The 16,759-nt window shown below is 36.8% G+C and overlaps 1 protein-coding gene and 1 long non-coding RNA gene across 2 annotated transcripts; one reads left to right on the forward strand and one right to left on the reverse strand.

Moving 5' to 3' along the window:
• Positions 1-3,730: 3,730 nt before the first annotated feature.
• LOC110941051 (pentatricopeptide repeat-containing protein At2g27610) lies at positions 3,731-6,762 on the forward strand. The gene has a single exon (XM_022182655.2). It carries the CDS (start codon positions 4,057-4,059, stop codon positions 6,163-6,165), a length of 2,109 nt encoding a protein of 702 aa, XP_022038347.1. The 5' UTR covers positions 3,731-4,056; the 3' UTR covers positions 6,166-6,762.
• A 4,289-nt stretch (positions 6,763-11,051) lies between these two features.
• Positions 11,052-13,445, reverse strand: LOC110939043. The gene is made up of 3 exons (XR_002591916.2): positions 13,321-13,445; positions 12,566-12,656; positions 11,052-11,287 (listed from the first exon to the last, which is right to left on the reverse strand). It is a non-coding gene; the product is annotated as an uncharacterized LOC110939043 (long non-coding RNA).
• Positions 13,446-16,759: the final 3,314 nt, after the last annotated feature.

The raw sequence follows: 16,759 nt of genomic DNA on the forward strand, positions 1-16,759 counted from the left end.
GCATTATAGCAAAAGTGGCGTAGTGGGGCATTATGCCAATAACCCCCATTCAAGCATTTCTCAATTTTTTTTTTAAACTTTAATACTTCATTAAATAAAAAATATACAATACTAGAAATAAAAAATTCTAAGATAACGCGCACCGTACACATCAATTATACCTTTATAAAAAAATATAGATAAACATAAGATTCAAAAAAAAAAAAAATTTCTAAGCATACTCGTCGTTTAAAAAAAATAAAAGTAAAGTATAAGAATTGTACCGCGACAAAAATGTTCCAAGCTATCTCGTGTTGTTTTCTCCGCCATTTTTAGATACTCGTCGTTGATGTCGGTAGTGTTACCATAAGCAAGGATTCGTAATGCCGACGTACACTTTTGGATACCGGTAAATCCAAGTGCCCCTCTCGCATCCGGTTTTTGTTTAAAATAATCGTAGTTGGCTTCCAAGTCGTTGACTATGCGTAGAAACAACCGCTTACTCATTCGGAAACGACGCCTAAAACAATCGTTTGAAAATGTCGGCGCCTCGTCAAAATAGTCTTTCATCAAACGATCGTGTGCCGCGCGTCGGTCTCGTTCAACATAGCCTCTTTTATTTTTTTGTGCTTGGGGCCGACGAGAATGCTGGACATATCGCACCGCTAATTGACATGCACTCGTAACCGCCTCTTGCTCAAGCTCCTCATCGCCATCCGCAAAATACCCGTTATAGTAAAAATTTATCATGGATGAAGAACTAGGAGAATCCATCAAGTTTTTTTAAAAAATTGTGGGATTTTCTAGAGAGGTTTTGAGATTGTTTTTGTTGAAAATGGATGAGTTTTGGTGGTTTATATATATATATATATATATATATTAATAGGTTTAAAAAAAAAATTTAAATCAACTAGCCGTTGGAGAACTAGCCGTTGATTGGTTGGTTCAATGTTGAGGAGCGTTTTAATTTAAACGCCGGGGGGGATTTTTTTCAAAAAACACGCCCTATAACGCCTACCGTAATGGTAGGCGGGGCGTTACAGGGCGTTATAAAGCAAAAATTTAAAAAAAAAACGCCCCATTACGCTTGGTCTGAACATTGCATCTTGTGTTCTATGTACCGGTCGGATCCAAGCTTCATTTACATACGAATGGGTCGATTTGGGTTATGTTTTTTTTTAGTCTCAAATAGGTCAGATAGGTTAACTTAAAAGAACTTGGCAAAATAAAAGAAAATAGTCAAAATAAAGACGAATAGGTTAATCGTGTCAAAAGTCATCAACCTCCTAATTTGTTTTATTATTGAAGGTTTGAGTATCTTAGTACTAACAATCTAATATAGGTTTTGTAATCAACCTTCTAAATCGTTTTATTATTGAAGCTTGGATATAAACTTTACACAAACAACAATATCCGACCCAGAGAATCCTTCGGTTCTATATGCCAACTGCTCAAAGTCATGATCGGTTAGGTTGTGCGGTGTATCTCCAAGGTGTACCTACTCAAAGAAGTCAAACGTTTTAAATAAAAACTATTTTCTAAAATTAAACGCGTTAAACGGGCCACAAGTCACCCAAAGATGTATTTACATGCTTACAACATCATATATAGTATTCATGATTAAAAAAAAAACTGATCATTTTTTATAGCAGCATAATTTTGTAATAATATTTAATAAAATAACAACTAACTATTTATAAAATAAAAAAAAAAACTGATAAAAAATATGTTGGCAGGTGATCTGAAGCCGACACAAATTGTCAAGTATTAAAATTACCCATTTTGAGCAGTTGTCATCTGTAGTGGGGCGTTTTTTTTTTAAATTGAAAAAAAAAACGCCTAAAAACGCCCCTCCCCCCATTACATGGAGCGTCTTTTTTTTTTTTTTTTTGATTCAAAAAATGGTTTCCGGCGTTTTAATTATAACGCTATGTACATATTTGCTTAACCAATCAATGTTGAGCATGGTCTGACAACTTCCACTTTTGCATGTGTCCAAGTTTGACTAGCCAATCACCATCTCTTTGCTTTTTTTTTTTTTGTTTAATGATTGGAATGAGCATTATTAGGTATTATTCCCACTACACCACTTTCGCAATAACGCCCCATGCTGACTGGGATGACACGTGTCGAATAATGCCCCATGGTGGGGGCATTATTTTTCTCTACCACTACGCATGGTCTTAGATAAAAATAAAAAACGTTAATGTGTACATTAAAAGCATCTAATCAATGTTTTTGAGAAAGTTTATTTAGGTAGCGTTTGGTATGCAGGAATGGGGGAGGAATGAAATGGACCATTGTGATGGAATGAAGGAAAGGGTGTTTGGTTGGTCGATGGAATGGAATCGTCCATTCCAAAAATGCATTTCATTCCCTCAAAATCATTCCATTCGTCCCCCCTGTTTTTTTTCCATTCCTTTCTCTCTTCACCCTTCATTAACAACACCACAACCTACCACCGTTGCTACCACACACACACACACCACCACCACCACCACCGTCACCCACCTCCGCCGCCAGCCGCCACCGCCGCTACCACCACCTACCGCCGCCACCCACCTCCGTCCTTGCCACCGCCGTCGCTGCCACCCACCGTCGCCACTGCCACCTCCGATCATCGCCACCACCCACCTTTGATCATCGCCACCACAATTGCCACTACCACCTCCTATCATCGCCGCCACCCACCGCTGCCACCGCTATCAACCGTCGCCACCCACCGCCACCACCGTTATCACCGCCACCACCCACCGCCACTACCGCTACCACCTCCGACCACCGTCGCCACTGCTACCACCTCCGACCACCCCTGCCACCACCATCGCCACCGCCACCACCTACCTCCACCGTCATCCACCACTACTGCCAACCACCGCCGCCACTACAACTGACACCTAGCACCACGCCCCATCATCGCCCATCACTGACCACCGCCATTTGATTTTATTCCTTCGTCTTTTTTCGCATACCAAACAACAAAAAGTAATTGTTCATTCCATTCACACATGGTAACTAAACAAGATATGGAATGGTAATGATCAATTCCATTATCTCATCTATTCCATTTCCCCGTCCATTTCTTTACCCCATACCAAATAGACCCTTACCTAAACATCTGGTAAAGGAATACAAATCCGATTGTCGAATCTTCACCTAATGGTCTGTGATTCACTTTTGTGTTAGTTGTCAATTAAAAAAAAGAACTGAACATGTTTCCTTTTTTAAACCGCAAGTTTCTTTACTTTTGTCGTCTCTGCGACTTGAATCCAAGACATCCCCCTCCTAAGGTGTTTAAAAGTTTTGCATTTGTCAATGGACCACCACCCCATTATTCCCAACATGTTACTTGATCTAATGAATATGGAGTGTTTGTAGCTGCAAGAACGAGAATTTTCTTGTCCTCGTTCTCGACACCCTGAAACAAACACGAACAATAATTTTCGCCCAATTATTAATTTAGGCCTAATTAGTTACTGCAATTAAGTGTAGGGCCTATGCTAGATCTGCCCTGACCCTACGTTACCCATTTGACCTGTTACATAACCCACCCATTTTACCACCTCAACAATCAACATTAACTAGAACACATGACACCTGCATCTGGCTTGGTTTTGATACAACGACATGCTTCACTCTCATTGCCTTCACCATGTTGACCAACCAACGAGTCAATTTACTCAATAAAAAATAAAAGGCACACTCTCTCCAGGCATTTGAAAAATATGAAATCGGCTTATGTAAGACGCTGACACGCCACTTAGACTTTGGCCTACTAGTCAAGAGGAATTATAACTCTTATGGGGAGATCAAGGTTCAATCCTTATCCTTGAAGTTGCAATTTAGTATAAATATAAATATAAATATAAATGATACTGGCACCATACCTAGCATAACCAACATTTTCGATAAAGTGTACCAGTGCCAAGTTTTGATCTAAAAGGTCAAAGTGGTCAAACTACTATGAATCTTAATTCATAACCAAGAATCTGGAGCAACATTTCTCCGTCATGTAAGTCCTCCATTGCGATTCACCACCAACATATTTCGACACCGAACAAAACTTTCAGGGCACCAATGCCACACTGTTCACAACCACCGGAAAACACAGCACACAACCCGATGAATTTCGTTCATCTCATACGATCTTTCACCAACGCAACCTCATCTCCCAAAGCCAGAGCAGTCCACGCAATGCTCATAAAATCTTGGACTATCCCAGATGTTTATACCCACAACCATTTGATCACAATGTACTGCAAAACTGACGGCATTAAAGATGCACGCAAGGTGTTCGATAAAATGCCTCAAAGAAATATTATATCCTGGACCACCCTGGTTTCATCATATTCCCAACTGGGTATGGCAGTTGAGGCTTTGACATGTTTTAGATCAATGGTGAATGATGGTTTTGTCCCGAATTATTACACGTATGTAAGCGCGTTATCGTCGTGTGCTACGTTAAGGGATTTAAGAACTGGGAAAGAAGTTCATGCTAGGATGTTGAAGTTTGAGGAGAAGTTGAATAGCTTTGTGGAGAATTCTTTGGTTAATTTTTATGGGAAATGTGGGATGTTGAAGAATGCGTTGTCTGTTTTCGATTCGATTTTGGACCCGAACGAGGTTACTTGGACTTCGCTTGTGTCGTGCGCGTGTCAATGTGGCGAAAATCTTGAAGGGCTAAAGATTTTCGTGAGATCACATAAAGCAGCGGTGAAAGTTAACGAATTCGCTTGTGCGAGTGTGTTGGGTGCGTGTGCTGCTTTGGAGAATATAAAGCTCGGTTCACAATTACATTCGTATGCGGTAAAAAGTGGAACGCGAATGGACCAGTTTGTTGTGACTGGTTTGGTTAACCTCTATGCCAAATGTGGTATCATAAACTCGGCTCATCGGGCTTTTAGCGAGTCTAAAAACCCTCACTTAACCGCCTGGACCGCGCTAATTGGCGGTTACGTTCAACAAGGAAAAAGTAAAGAAGCCGTTAATCTTTTTAGTCGATTACATGCTTCGGGTGATAATCAACCAAATGAAAGAACATTTGCTACTGTATTCGGAGCATTCGTTGATGCGAACGAATTCGGGAAACAACTCCACTCGTTAATCATAAAATTTGGTTACATATCGTTTACAGTAATCGGTAACTCAGTTATGGATTTCTATTTCAAATCTAGCCTTATTACCGAAGCTTTGAAAGTTTTCGAAGAAATGAATGAACACGATGTCGTCACATGGAATGCGCTAATATCGGGGCATATGAACTCGGGTTTTTACGAAAAAGCAGTCGAATATCTTCGTGAAATGTTATCAAAAGGATTCGAACTAAATCTTTACTCTTATTCAAGCATTTTAAACATTTGCGGTGATCTACCTGCTATCGAATGGGGTAAACAAACACATTGTTGCATCGTAAAACTAAAGATCGATTCAAATGTTGTGGTTGGTAGCGCTCTAATCGACATGTACGCAAAATGCGGTCGATTATCAAATGCACGTGTAGTATTCGATACCTTTAGTTTCAAGAATATCGTTTCTTGGAACACAATGCTCGTGGGATACGCGCATCATGGTCACGGTGAAAAAGCTTTAGAGATTTACAACATGATGTTGGATCATGGAGTAAAACCGAATGACATTACGTTTATCGGTGTGTTATCCGCTTGTGGTCATTCGGGTCTTTTACAAGACGGGTTATATCACTTCGGTTCCATGACTAAAGATTATGGGATAACCCCAAGAACCGATCATTTAGCGTGTATGGTTAATTTATTTTCGCGTAAAGGGTTAACAAAGTTGGCGTACGATTTTATAAACAATTTTCCCGCAAAACCCGATAAGGTGGTGTGGAGGTGTCTTTTATCGGGGTGTAAAAAGAACAAAGATTTCGATTTGGGGAAATATGCGGTGGAGAAAATACTTAGTATTGATCCGGATGATGTTTCGGCGCATATTACGTTGTCGAATATTTATGCGGAATCGCGAAAGTGGGATGAGATAGTGAAAATTAGGAAACTTATGAAGGAAAAGGTGTTGAAAAAGGAAACAGGTTATAGTTGGATTGAGTTGATGAATAGAACGTATTTGTTTTCGTCGGGTCAAGATGAGGGGAATCGAGTATTTGAAGTTTTGAACGGGTTGACTGAGCAGTTGTTTGATGAAGGATACGTGCCCGATGGTGTGATCTAATCGGTCTGGTGGCAAGTTTGTGTTTGGCGGAAAGTCCCGGTTTTGATAGGCGTTGAATTCATCATGGAGCTCCTCGATTCTGTCCGAAAAAATGGACACTGTGAAGAACAGGTAAAAGGCTATAGGAGGCGTTGTGTTCTTGTTGACTTGCTGGAGACTTTGGTTATACCGTAACAAAAGAGGCTATCAAAACAGACTTCCTTTTGGTGGATGCAAAACAGAGCCAAGTTAAAAACTTTTGCTGTTCCTTTTGCTGGATGAGTTTTAATATTGTTGGTTTATGATGTTTTGTGTCTTCCTTTTGCTGTTCTTCATCATTTTGGATAGGGGTGTGAATTACCGACACGATCTGAAAACACGACCCGAACCTAGCAGGAAATTCGCGGGTTTAGGTTTAGTCTAAACGGGTTCGGGTCAGTTTCAGGTTGAACCCGTGAACCCGTTAACGGGCCGGGTTTGTGTAAGACCCTTAATCCATTTATACGATTTACATATAAATATCGACTATGATAGTGTATTAATGATTTCTCATACACTTGGAAATACGAGTTTGTTAAACGATTCTAAGGAATAAAACATTTTAATATTTTATATTAATATCGTTGTTTAAAACGTGACAACGAAACATATCGCGGAAGCTTTAATCTTGATCGTGTTCGGTTCCTTGTTGAGCTTGATCGTTGTCCGGCATTCCAAATATGTCACCTGTAACCAACATCGTTAAAATGTTAGTTATTAGAGTGTAAAATGTGATTTTATGAGTTCTTATGACCCAACCATTACACAGCAACATTTTTCTCAGCATTACAAGTCGTCGCGTGCCGCAACGACATTAGTATTATCCGTCGCGTGGCGCGACTGTGATCGCGGGCCGCGACATCAACATGTGGTATCCGTCGCGTGCCGCGAGGAACCAGTTTCGACATAAAGATTGTTTTCAAACCTGCACATTTCCAGCCAGGTTAGTTTTTACGAAAACATACATAACTTTCTCGTTTTTATTCCGATTTACGTCACGTTTCTTCCTACGTGATCGTAATTCGATTCTCCATCACATGGAGTTAAAATCCGACATCCGGATTAATAAAATTTGAGACTTTTAAGCCTTCGGCTTAATATATATTTACTAAGTTTTGACCCGTTCATGTATTTATCAAACAAGCATGTGTGTTTGATCCCAATTTCTCATGAACCTCAAGATTTCAATGTTGTCTATCATACTAAGTTCAAATCACGGGTTTATATACATTCTTAAACCCGTTTTTACTTAGATGCTTATTTTGACCCATTAAGGGTAATTAAGCACTTTTCCGCACAATTCACACTCATTTATTTCTAGCATCTTATTTCCACATTATTTATCAAATAACCTTCCACCACAACTAGATTTGTGGCAGATTTAATGTGGAAATTTATAAATTCCGAGTTTTTCCCCACGGATCATTATTTTACGGCAAAGACTCCTATAGAGTCATTTGACCAAAGATTTACATCTTTCGCTTTTTATACTTATTCTAGGTATTTATTTAATCATAAAACTCATTTCCAAACAACCTTTAAAGGTCATTTGCTCAATTTAGTTTACAAGGGCATTTTGGTCAATTTTAGTTCTTATTTTACAACAAATGACTTTTAAGTACTCGTTTGACCAAAAATCCGACTTTTCACAATAATCTTGTTTAGAAACCACTATGTTTCTAAAAAAACATTATGATTTCTAGATTATTCGGTTTATCTAAAAGATAACCAAATATTCATTTTGACCTTGTCTAACTCTTATAGAACCTCAAGTTCTAAATGATGAGTTGAACCATTATACATACCTGATTCGGATCAATATATTGACCCGTTTTAATGCTTTGCTTAATATTCACTAAGTAGTAGCGATGCAAATATCCATTCGATATTTATTCCTGTAATCTTACACTCGACAAAGTCATTAGTCGATATTGTCAAAGGGTGATATTTTCACCTCTTGACCCGTTTGATCTAAATGACCGTGCATCTTTGCGAGATGATATTTATTACAATCTTATTTACATGACTCGCTCCGGTTTACACCGTACGGTCATTTTCCTTATAAATCATTTATTGACTCTTTTGACTCATTATAACTTACGCTATAAAGTGTCTTTCACAAACTAACGGTAATCGTCAACGAGTGATCGAATTACCGTTTTATCCTTTTTATTTATGTTAGTTTACCCTATAAGGTAACCATTCAAAACTCATTATCTATTAATCATTTCATGACTAAATAATCGAATAGTCCTTTTTTAACCATTCAACATGGTTTATTAGCATTGTCTTTTGTTCCGAACCGCACATGTCGTGTCGGAACAGCACAATTTAAATAAGACTTTATATTACTCATAACCTATAAAACTAATAGGTATTAAATAAAAATGTGTAAGCTTTACTTACCTAGCATCCAGATTATGTTTTTCCTTCATTCCTGATTCATTTGACCCGCTTTCTTCCCAGGCTTTCACCTAGCTCGTCAAGCGTCAAACTATCATTGTAATTTATAAGATGGTTAGACTAGTCATAATCATTAACGACTATTCCATCCTACGATCTTTATGTCGAAATTATCATTCGATCATATAAAAGGCCATTTTGACTTTAAAAATAATTACATTTAAACTGCCTATTGACAAAAGTAATTACACGATGTAGCTTAACTACTCATTTTATTTCTTTGCCACTATACGGTAAGCATCACTATTATGCTACCGTCTTAAATCCCTTATTTAACAAGTTCTTGTAATCATAATTTACCGAATTACTACTTGATGATTTTAAACATCGTTTTACATGAACATATCATCAATATTGGTCATATCATACTAAACTCATATCATAGTAAGTATGATTATATACTCAAACCATAGTTATAAAATGCGCTAGACGCACTCAAGGCGCATAGGCCTCGCCTGGGGCCTAGGCGCAAGGCGCAAAAAAAGCGAGGGCCCGAGAAATAAAAGCGCACATTAATGAAAAAAAAATATAATGTTTTATGTATTGAAAAAGATGATAAATATATCTTGTAGGTGTATAAAATAAATATTACTCTCTAAATACATCTATAGAACTAATATAATTAGATATTAAAATTAAAATTATGTAGCTAGTTTCAAAAAATATTTAAACATTTTAAGGTAATCTTTGTAAAAGAAATTCTATCATATACAGACGTTTACTTGCTATAATAGCTTAAAATATTTTGAAATAAAAATGAATTTTGTTAACTATTTGGTATCACTGTTGTGCACAGTCCCTTTCTGCAAAATAGTAGCTTTTTTCTGCAACAAAACACTGTTAAGATTAGTTTTTAAGCAAAAATCTGCTCTCCTCTTCAAAATACATACTCCTCCTTTTTGTAAATCACGTTGTCTTTCATTATTTTTCTTCTCATCTTCATCAAATTTCTGCTCGCCGATGATCCATTCACAACCACTGTCCATACGAAAAATGGCACTAGTTTGCAAAAGTTCGCCGGAAACTGGGCAGGAATCCGGCCGGAATAGTCACCGGAAAGTCATTTTTTGGCCAGAAGCTTACTAGAAGCGTGCCTTTGACGGCACAAGGCGGTACGGTTGCGGCTCGCCTGAAAATTGCGCCTAGGCGCACCAGGCGAGCGCTTTTGATAACCATGACTCAAACACACAATTTGTTCAAGTATTTCCTGGTTACTATCATATATGATGATTCTAATCATAATTATATCATCGAATTCATCTTAAGATTAATACCCACTTATCCTAGTGTGGTAATTCATCAAATCATTCAATTCATAACATCATATGTATAATTTTCACTTAGGGTTTTGTTTCTAAGCAAGTATACATCACTAACTCAATCATAGCTTCAATAATTCAATCAAAATTCACGATTATGATGATTATTCAAATTTCACAACTTCTCGAATCATCAAAATTTGACATACCTTATGATCCCCTAGCTTGGGTGATCATTAATTCACGTTCAATTGTGAATTTAGACTTCATTTGGCCCTTCAATTGGATGATTTTGTTGAAAGTTAGGGTTTTGAACTCCTGGGGAGTTCTTGAGGTTGAACATAACACACCTTTTGTGCGTGTTTTGTTTTGAACTTCTTTTTATAAATTAAACTTTCAAGTTTATCCAAGTTTGGCCCCTTTTGTTTGGTTGGTTTATTAAGTAGGCCACAACCCACTTAATTTCTAACAATGTTTCCACTTATTAACTAGGTTAAACATTCCTAGTTAATTTAGTGAGTTCAGGGAATTTACGACTCGGTTTATTTTAAGTCTTGTTAACTCGGGCCTTTTATAAACTTTAAATTCTTCAAAAGCTTTCGTTTAACTTTTATTTAAAATTAGGTTTAGTTAAATAAATCCTAATATTTTCCGGGTTAAATTTTACCACTAAAGGTACTTTACCCGTCTTTTAGTATTAACGTGGTTTGATTACCAAACCAGTTTTCGGGGTGTTACAGTTTGGGTCAACCTGGTCGGGTTGGTGGGTTGACCTGTTTAACCCATTTATATTATTATATTATATGTTTTTACAATATGTTTTACGTCATAATCAAATTTGGGTATGTATTTTATGCTATAATTATAAACTAAAGAGAAATTGACATAAGATTTTATAATTTAAATGTAATTGTATTATGTACATTTGTGCTTTTCATAGGAAGTTTTAATTTTAACACATTCATTTGTGGAAAAAAATATAGAAAATTCGGTTCGGGTCCGGTTGAATCCGTCAACCCGCAAACACGACCCATTTAGCGCCCCTAATTTTGGATCTGTTGTTTGACTGTTTCTGCCTTCTTGGCTCCTTGGTAAGATTGGCTTTTTTATGGAATGTATCGTTTGCCAATTTATGTAACGCCCGTCTCAATTTATCAAGATTTTAATAATAAAATACACATTTTAATGCTAAAATGTGACTTTACAAAACTTGTCATACTAACTTTCCCATATGTTCACAACATATCAAAATACATGTTTGTAAATGTTTACATACTTCACTTATAACAAAACAAATCAAGATTTGACGCAGAACCTTCATTTAACGTGTGTTCGGTTCTTGCTCGTCGCTAGGTCTTCGTCCGGGAATCCTTGACATTTACCTAAGACTAAAACCAACTTAAAAGTTAGCTTTGGTAGTTAAATAACAAGTTTAAACAAGTTATATGGGTCAAACAAACAAAAATTAAACAATTTTCGGAATCAGGAGGGGCTAGACGCTACACCTAGCCCCTTTTTTGACATCAAGTTGCTTAATTGCTGCTGCAAAATTCCCAGCCAACCCAAGTTTCACGAACACGGACATAACTCATTCGCTATTGATCCATTTTCCACGATTCTTTTTCTCGTAATTTGATTCTCCATCATATGGAGTTAAAATCCGACATCCGGCTTAATAAATTTTGAGACTTTTATGCCTTCGGCTTATTACCTTTTTACAAAATTTTGACCCGTTTATGCATTTATCAAACAAACATATTTGTTTGATCATTATTTCACATGAACCTCTTCAGTTCAATATTATCTACCATGTTAGGTTCTAATTGCGGGTTTCTTATATATTTTAACCCGTTTTCGCTCATATGCTTATTTTGACCCGTTAAGGGTATTTAAGTACATCTTTAGACTTAAATCATGCTTCTATTGGTTTACATCCTAACCCCATTTTTATACGAATTCCAAAGACTCAATTTAAACAAGACGTTTATTTCAAAACAACTTTTTAAAAGTCGTTTGCCCTATTTACCCCTCAAGGGCTTTTTGGTCAATTTTAGCCCTTCATTTATGCGACGAAGGACTTCCACTATTATTTGACCAAAATGTCGCTTTTAGCTATAATTCTAAGCATGCGTACCTGGCTCGGGTCATAAGATTGACCCGTTTGAATACCTTTCTCTATTAATTTCTAGTTAATAGCCATGCGAACCATGTGTTAATTCCTGTGATCACAAACTCAACAAGCGATCATCAAATATTATTGACAAATGGTGTTAACAACACCATTTGACCCGTTTAGTCGAAATGACTAATTATCATTTCGAGATGGTATTTAATTGCCATTGCATCCCCTTTAACGTACCCCGGTTTACTTTTGAATTCATCTTACTTAAGAATCGTTCCCGTTTTGTTTGACCCGTTATGGCTCATGCCAAATGGTGTCCTTTCAAATCCCTTTATATATTCATTAGTCCATGTCCGAATTACTATTTGACCCTTTTTACCCTTTTTACCATAATTCATGGTTTCTTATCTTTCTCACTTTTTCTGACTCGCATTTAAATCGTGCCGGAACATCATGTTTCGTTTACTCAATACAATTCAGATTCAATACTCAAAATCAAGTATTTGGTAATAAAGTAAAAGGCGTAAGCTTTACTTACCTCGCATCTAAACCATGCTTCTCTTTTCCTTCTTAAATTCGTTTGACCCGCTTCCTTCTCCAAGCTTCCACCTAGCTTGTTACGCGTCAAACTATCGTCAACATTTACAAGGCGGTTAAATTAGTCATTAACAATCACGACTATTCCACCTCACTTATTTTCTATGTCGAAACTACTATTCGACCTCATCATTAGTTAACTTTGCTTATTAATGTTAACTACTTTCAATCACATGGTTTACAACATTAAGTCTAAATCAACATAATATGTAGAACCCTTATCACTACATATTATGCGTAATTGCCATATAATTCAAATACGCGTTTTCACTCTAAATTTCAACACTTTAGTTCTCATTTAGGCATTTTAACAAACACCTAATGTGCATAATTTGCATTCTTCTTTTATCTAGTTCATGGTTATTGTTTTAACCATGTTTTAACATCAATTAACATGTTCATATCAATTTTCGCATCTACAACATCAGAATTTTACTTACGAAAGTTCAAATTACACTAGAACAACTATCAATTTCTAGTGTTTAACATGTTCATACAAAAACCCACTTGTCACCTTCAATGGTGATCATGAATTCACAAGAATTAGGCCTAACTTGATCATATACTTGTCTAGGGTTTACTCCTAGACACTACAATGTTCCTATTTCATCATATAACAAGCATGCAATCATCTAATTCGAATTCTCTAGGTTTGCTCAGAAATTCAACTAGAGATTTCTTATGAAATTTACATACCTCGTGACTCCTTTTTCAGTGGAGATCACTAATTCGTACTCGGATTTTGATTTAGACTTGATTTGGACCTTCAATTTGGTGAAATTGAGATGAGCTAGGGTTTGAGCTCCTGGCTCCTTCTTCTGATCGATCTCACGCACACACCCACTAGTGTGTGTGTAGAGTTTTAATTAAATAAAAATCAAGTTTTAAATCTTCCTCTCTTGGCCCCTCTAGCTTGTAACTTTATAATAAGGGTTATTACCCAAGTTTCCTTCTTTATTTGAAGGCACATATCTAACTAGTTTGATATTCCTAGTTACTTGGTGGGTTCGGGGAAGTTATAACCCGTTTTATTTTTAAGTCCCGTTAACTTGGGCCTTTCGTAAATTTATTTTCTCAAAAGTCTTCGTATAACCTTTATTTAATATTATTTACCGGGTAAATTTTACCACTAACGGTACTTTACCCGTCTTTTAGTGTTAACGTGGTTTGATTACCAAACCCATTTTCGGGGTGTTACAAATCTACCCCCCTTAAAGAGGTTTCGTCCCCGAAACCTTTCTCACGTACTTTATTAGTTTAAATCATCCGAACCTTAGTTTCGGTGATCACGTGAGCATTGCTCGCACATGATACTCTTACCAGGAAAGTATGGTAATGCGCTTTCGGTTTTAAAGCGTATACGCCTTTTATGTGTATGGCCTTGTAGGCCGATACTTTCATTTTGAATTTCTTATTCTTGTCACTTATTTGACCGAGTTGTCATCTGATCACTCGGTTGTATTTATTTTCATCATGCTTACTTCAAGCTAATCTTATTTCAACAGGCGCTTTATATAAGTCGTAACACTACTCCGACTTTGAAAGGCTTTACTGGCCAGACTGATTAGTCGCCGTCACTTTATTCCCCGCCATTCGGGTATATCTTATTGCCAACACGGCCTTTTACGTGTTTTCTGATTTTCATATCTCATAACTCACGTTACGACTTGATTGTATTCTATATCACTTTTGTAACCGTGATTACATCACGTTTTGTTTAAGTTTATATCGACTTTTATTATCGGAAATCTTTCCATCGAATGTATCGCTTTGCACCTACCGGTGTTAAGATCCATATTCCTCGATATTAATCATTTTCCGAATTCGTTTCATAATATTCGTATTTGTTAAAGCGTTGTTTCTCACTAATACTGAATTTTAGTTTAACGCTTTTCTCTTGAACTCACGTCAATTCCAAGGAATTTTCGTCCAAGGATTTATCCCCTTTCGTTGTCATTTTGGTAATGACTTCACTCATTTTTGTGACGTAACACAATTTAAATAATTGTGAATCCTTTTGTCATTTTTGCCCGTTTAAACATTTTAGTGAAAATCTTCACTTTTGTCAACCAGACCTTTCACAATCTCTTCGTTTTTAACCCGTTTAATTAACTTAGCGAAACCCATCGCTTTTATACGAACTTTATCCCCCGTTATTATTTTACGCGGGAAGTTACAACCAGTTTCCTTGTTTTATACTATTTATGTGCACAAAATGCAACATATAAAATACATCAATTGTGGCATAAAACTAACCCTTTTTTAGTACTAATGTTGGAAAAAGTATGTTTTTGTCTTTCTTTTGTATTTTCAGGATTAAATGAGCTCAAATAAACAAAAGAAGCAAAAAGGCAGCTAAATCTAACACAAATGCAAGAAAAGGAACAAACGTGGCATGCCCGACCCCCCGACAGCATCTTCCCAAGTAAAACAAGAAGAACAGAAGGCTGAACACGCCCCGTGCTCAGTGAGCACGGGGGCGTGCCCAAGTGTCAGCAGAAAAGACAAAGTTGTAACCCGCATTCGGTTCAATATTACAACTCATCTCAACCATCCACTTGATACAACTATTATGAGGAGCCCAGGTATGAGCCATCGACTTCATACACCTCCTATAAAGACCAAAGGTACGAACCTTCTCCCTCATACTCATATTTTGATGAACCAAGGTATGAGCCTTCATACTCATACTTTGAGGAACCAAGATATGAGCCACCACCTTCATACTCTTATGAGGAACCATGGCGTGGACAACCCACCTCATATGAGTATTATGAAGAACAAAATTACGACCCTTATCTATCATATACTTACAATGAAGAACAATGGTATGAACCATCTACTTCATATGAGTACTATGAGGAACCAAGGATCGAACAACCGGATTCAAGCTTTGAGGATCCCGATCCTTTCTCTATCACTGAAGTGACCGATAGTATATTAAATCACCTTAAAACTATTGAGCGATACATAAAAGAATCTCACGCAAGGGAAGAGGAGTCCCGCGCAAGAGAAGAATTAAATAAAGAAAAGATAGTTGAAGAGGTAAAAATGGAGGAACAAATAAGTGAAAAACCGACACATGAGTTAAACAACGAACGAGGTGAGGCCGATAACATTAAAATTCAAGAAGAGTCTAATTTTGAAGAAATTAATCTCTTGTCACCTTCTTTTGAAAATCATTGTTTAGTACCCACTCATGCGAAGTTTTTAAAAGAGTTAAACACTAGCACTAAAACTGACGAAATGGTAAGTATTAGGTTAACTAATGATCAAACTTCACTAATAAAAGAAGACCCTTTTGAAATCAACATTACACCGGTTCAATGTTTTTTTCAAAATTCATTTATTAGTAATGTCACTATTGATAAAGATCTTTGTGTTAACATAATGCCTAATTACATTTTTGAAAATTTAAGTATTAGTGATTTTTCTCCACTTCAAATACCCATTTTTCTATCCAATCGGAAAATAATAAAATCAATCGGTATAGTTGAGGATGTCTTGGTTCAAAAAAATCAATTGGTAATCCCAACCGACTTTGTCATCCTTGATGACGCTCCTCTAGTGTTGGGACGACCTTTTGTAAAAACTCATGAAGCTTTGAAAAACCGGAAATACAACAACCTACCTCTTCAATTAGGGGCATTTTTAAAAGGAGCATAGATCTTGAGCACTCAATGAAATATCCTTTTGGCAATAATGACCCCCTAATTGAAGATGAAGATAAGCCACCCGATACAAGTGAAAAGATGGACCACTTTGTCGAAGAAGAGGTCACCATAGAACAAACTTTTAAAGTTCTTGATCAAAACGAGCAACCAAATAAGCAGTCTCCTAAAGACCCACCTCTTGAGTTCAAAGAACTTCCGAAAGGTTTGGAATATGCTTTTCTAGACAAGGATGGTAAATCTCCTGTAATTATTTCGTCTAAATTAAGTAGTATAGAAAAAGAAAAATTAATTAAACTTTTGAAAAAACATAAAAATGCGATCGCTTGGAAGCTTGTAGATATTAAAGGAATAAGTCCTTCCATGTCCACGCACAAAATTTTAATGAACGATGACTACAAATCGGTAATACAACCACAACGAAGAGTAAATCCAAATGTCCAAGAAGTGGTTAAAAACGAAGT

This window comes from Helianthus annuus, chromosome 5 (assembly GCF_002127325.2).
Source record: "Helianthus annuus cultivar XRQ/B chromosome 5, HanXRQr2.0-SUNRISE, whole genome shotgun sequence".
In the NCBI taxonomy this organism is placed as follows: Eukaryota; Viridiplantae; Streptophyta; class Magnoliopsida; order Asterales; family Asteraceae; genus Helianthus; species Helianthus annuus.

What these genes read in the sequence shown, in the direction of transcription:
- LOC110941051 (XM_022182655.2), top strand. Translation starts at nt 4,057, where the DNA reads ATGCCACACTGTTCACAACCACCGGAAAACACAGCACACAACCCGATG.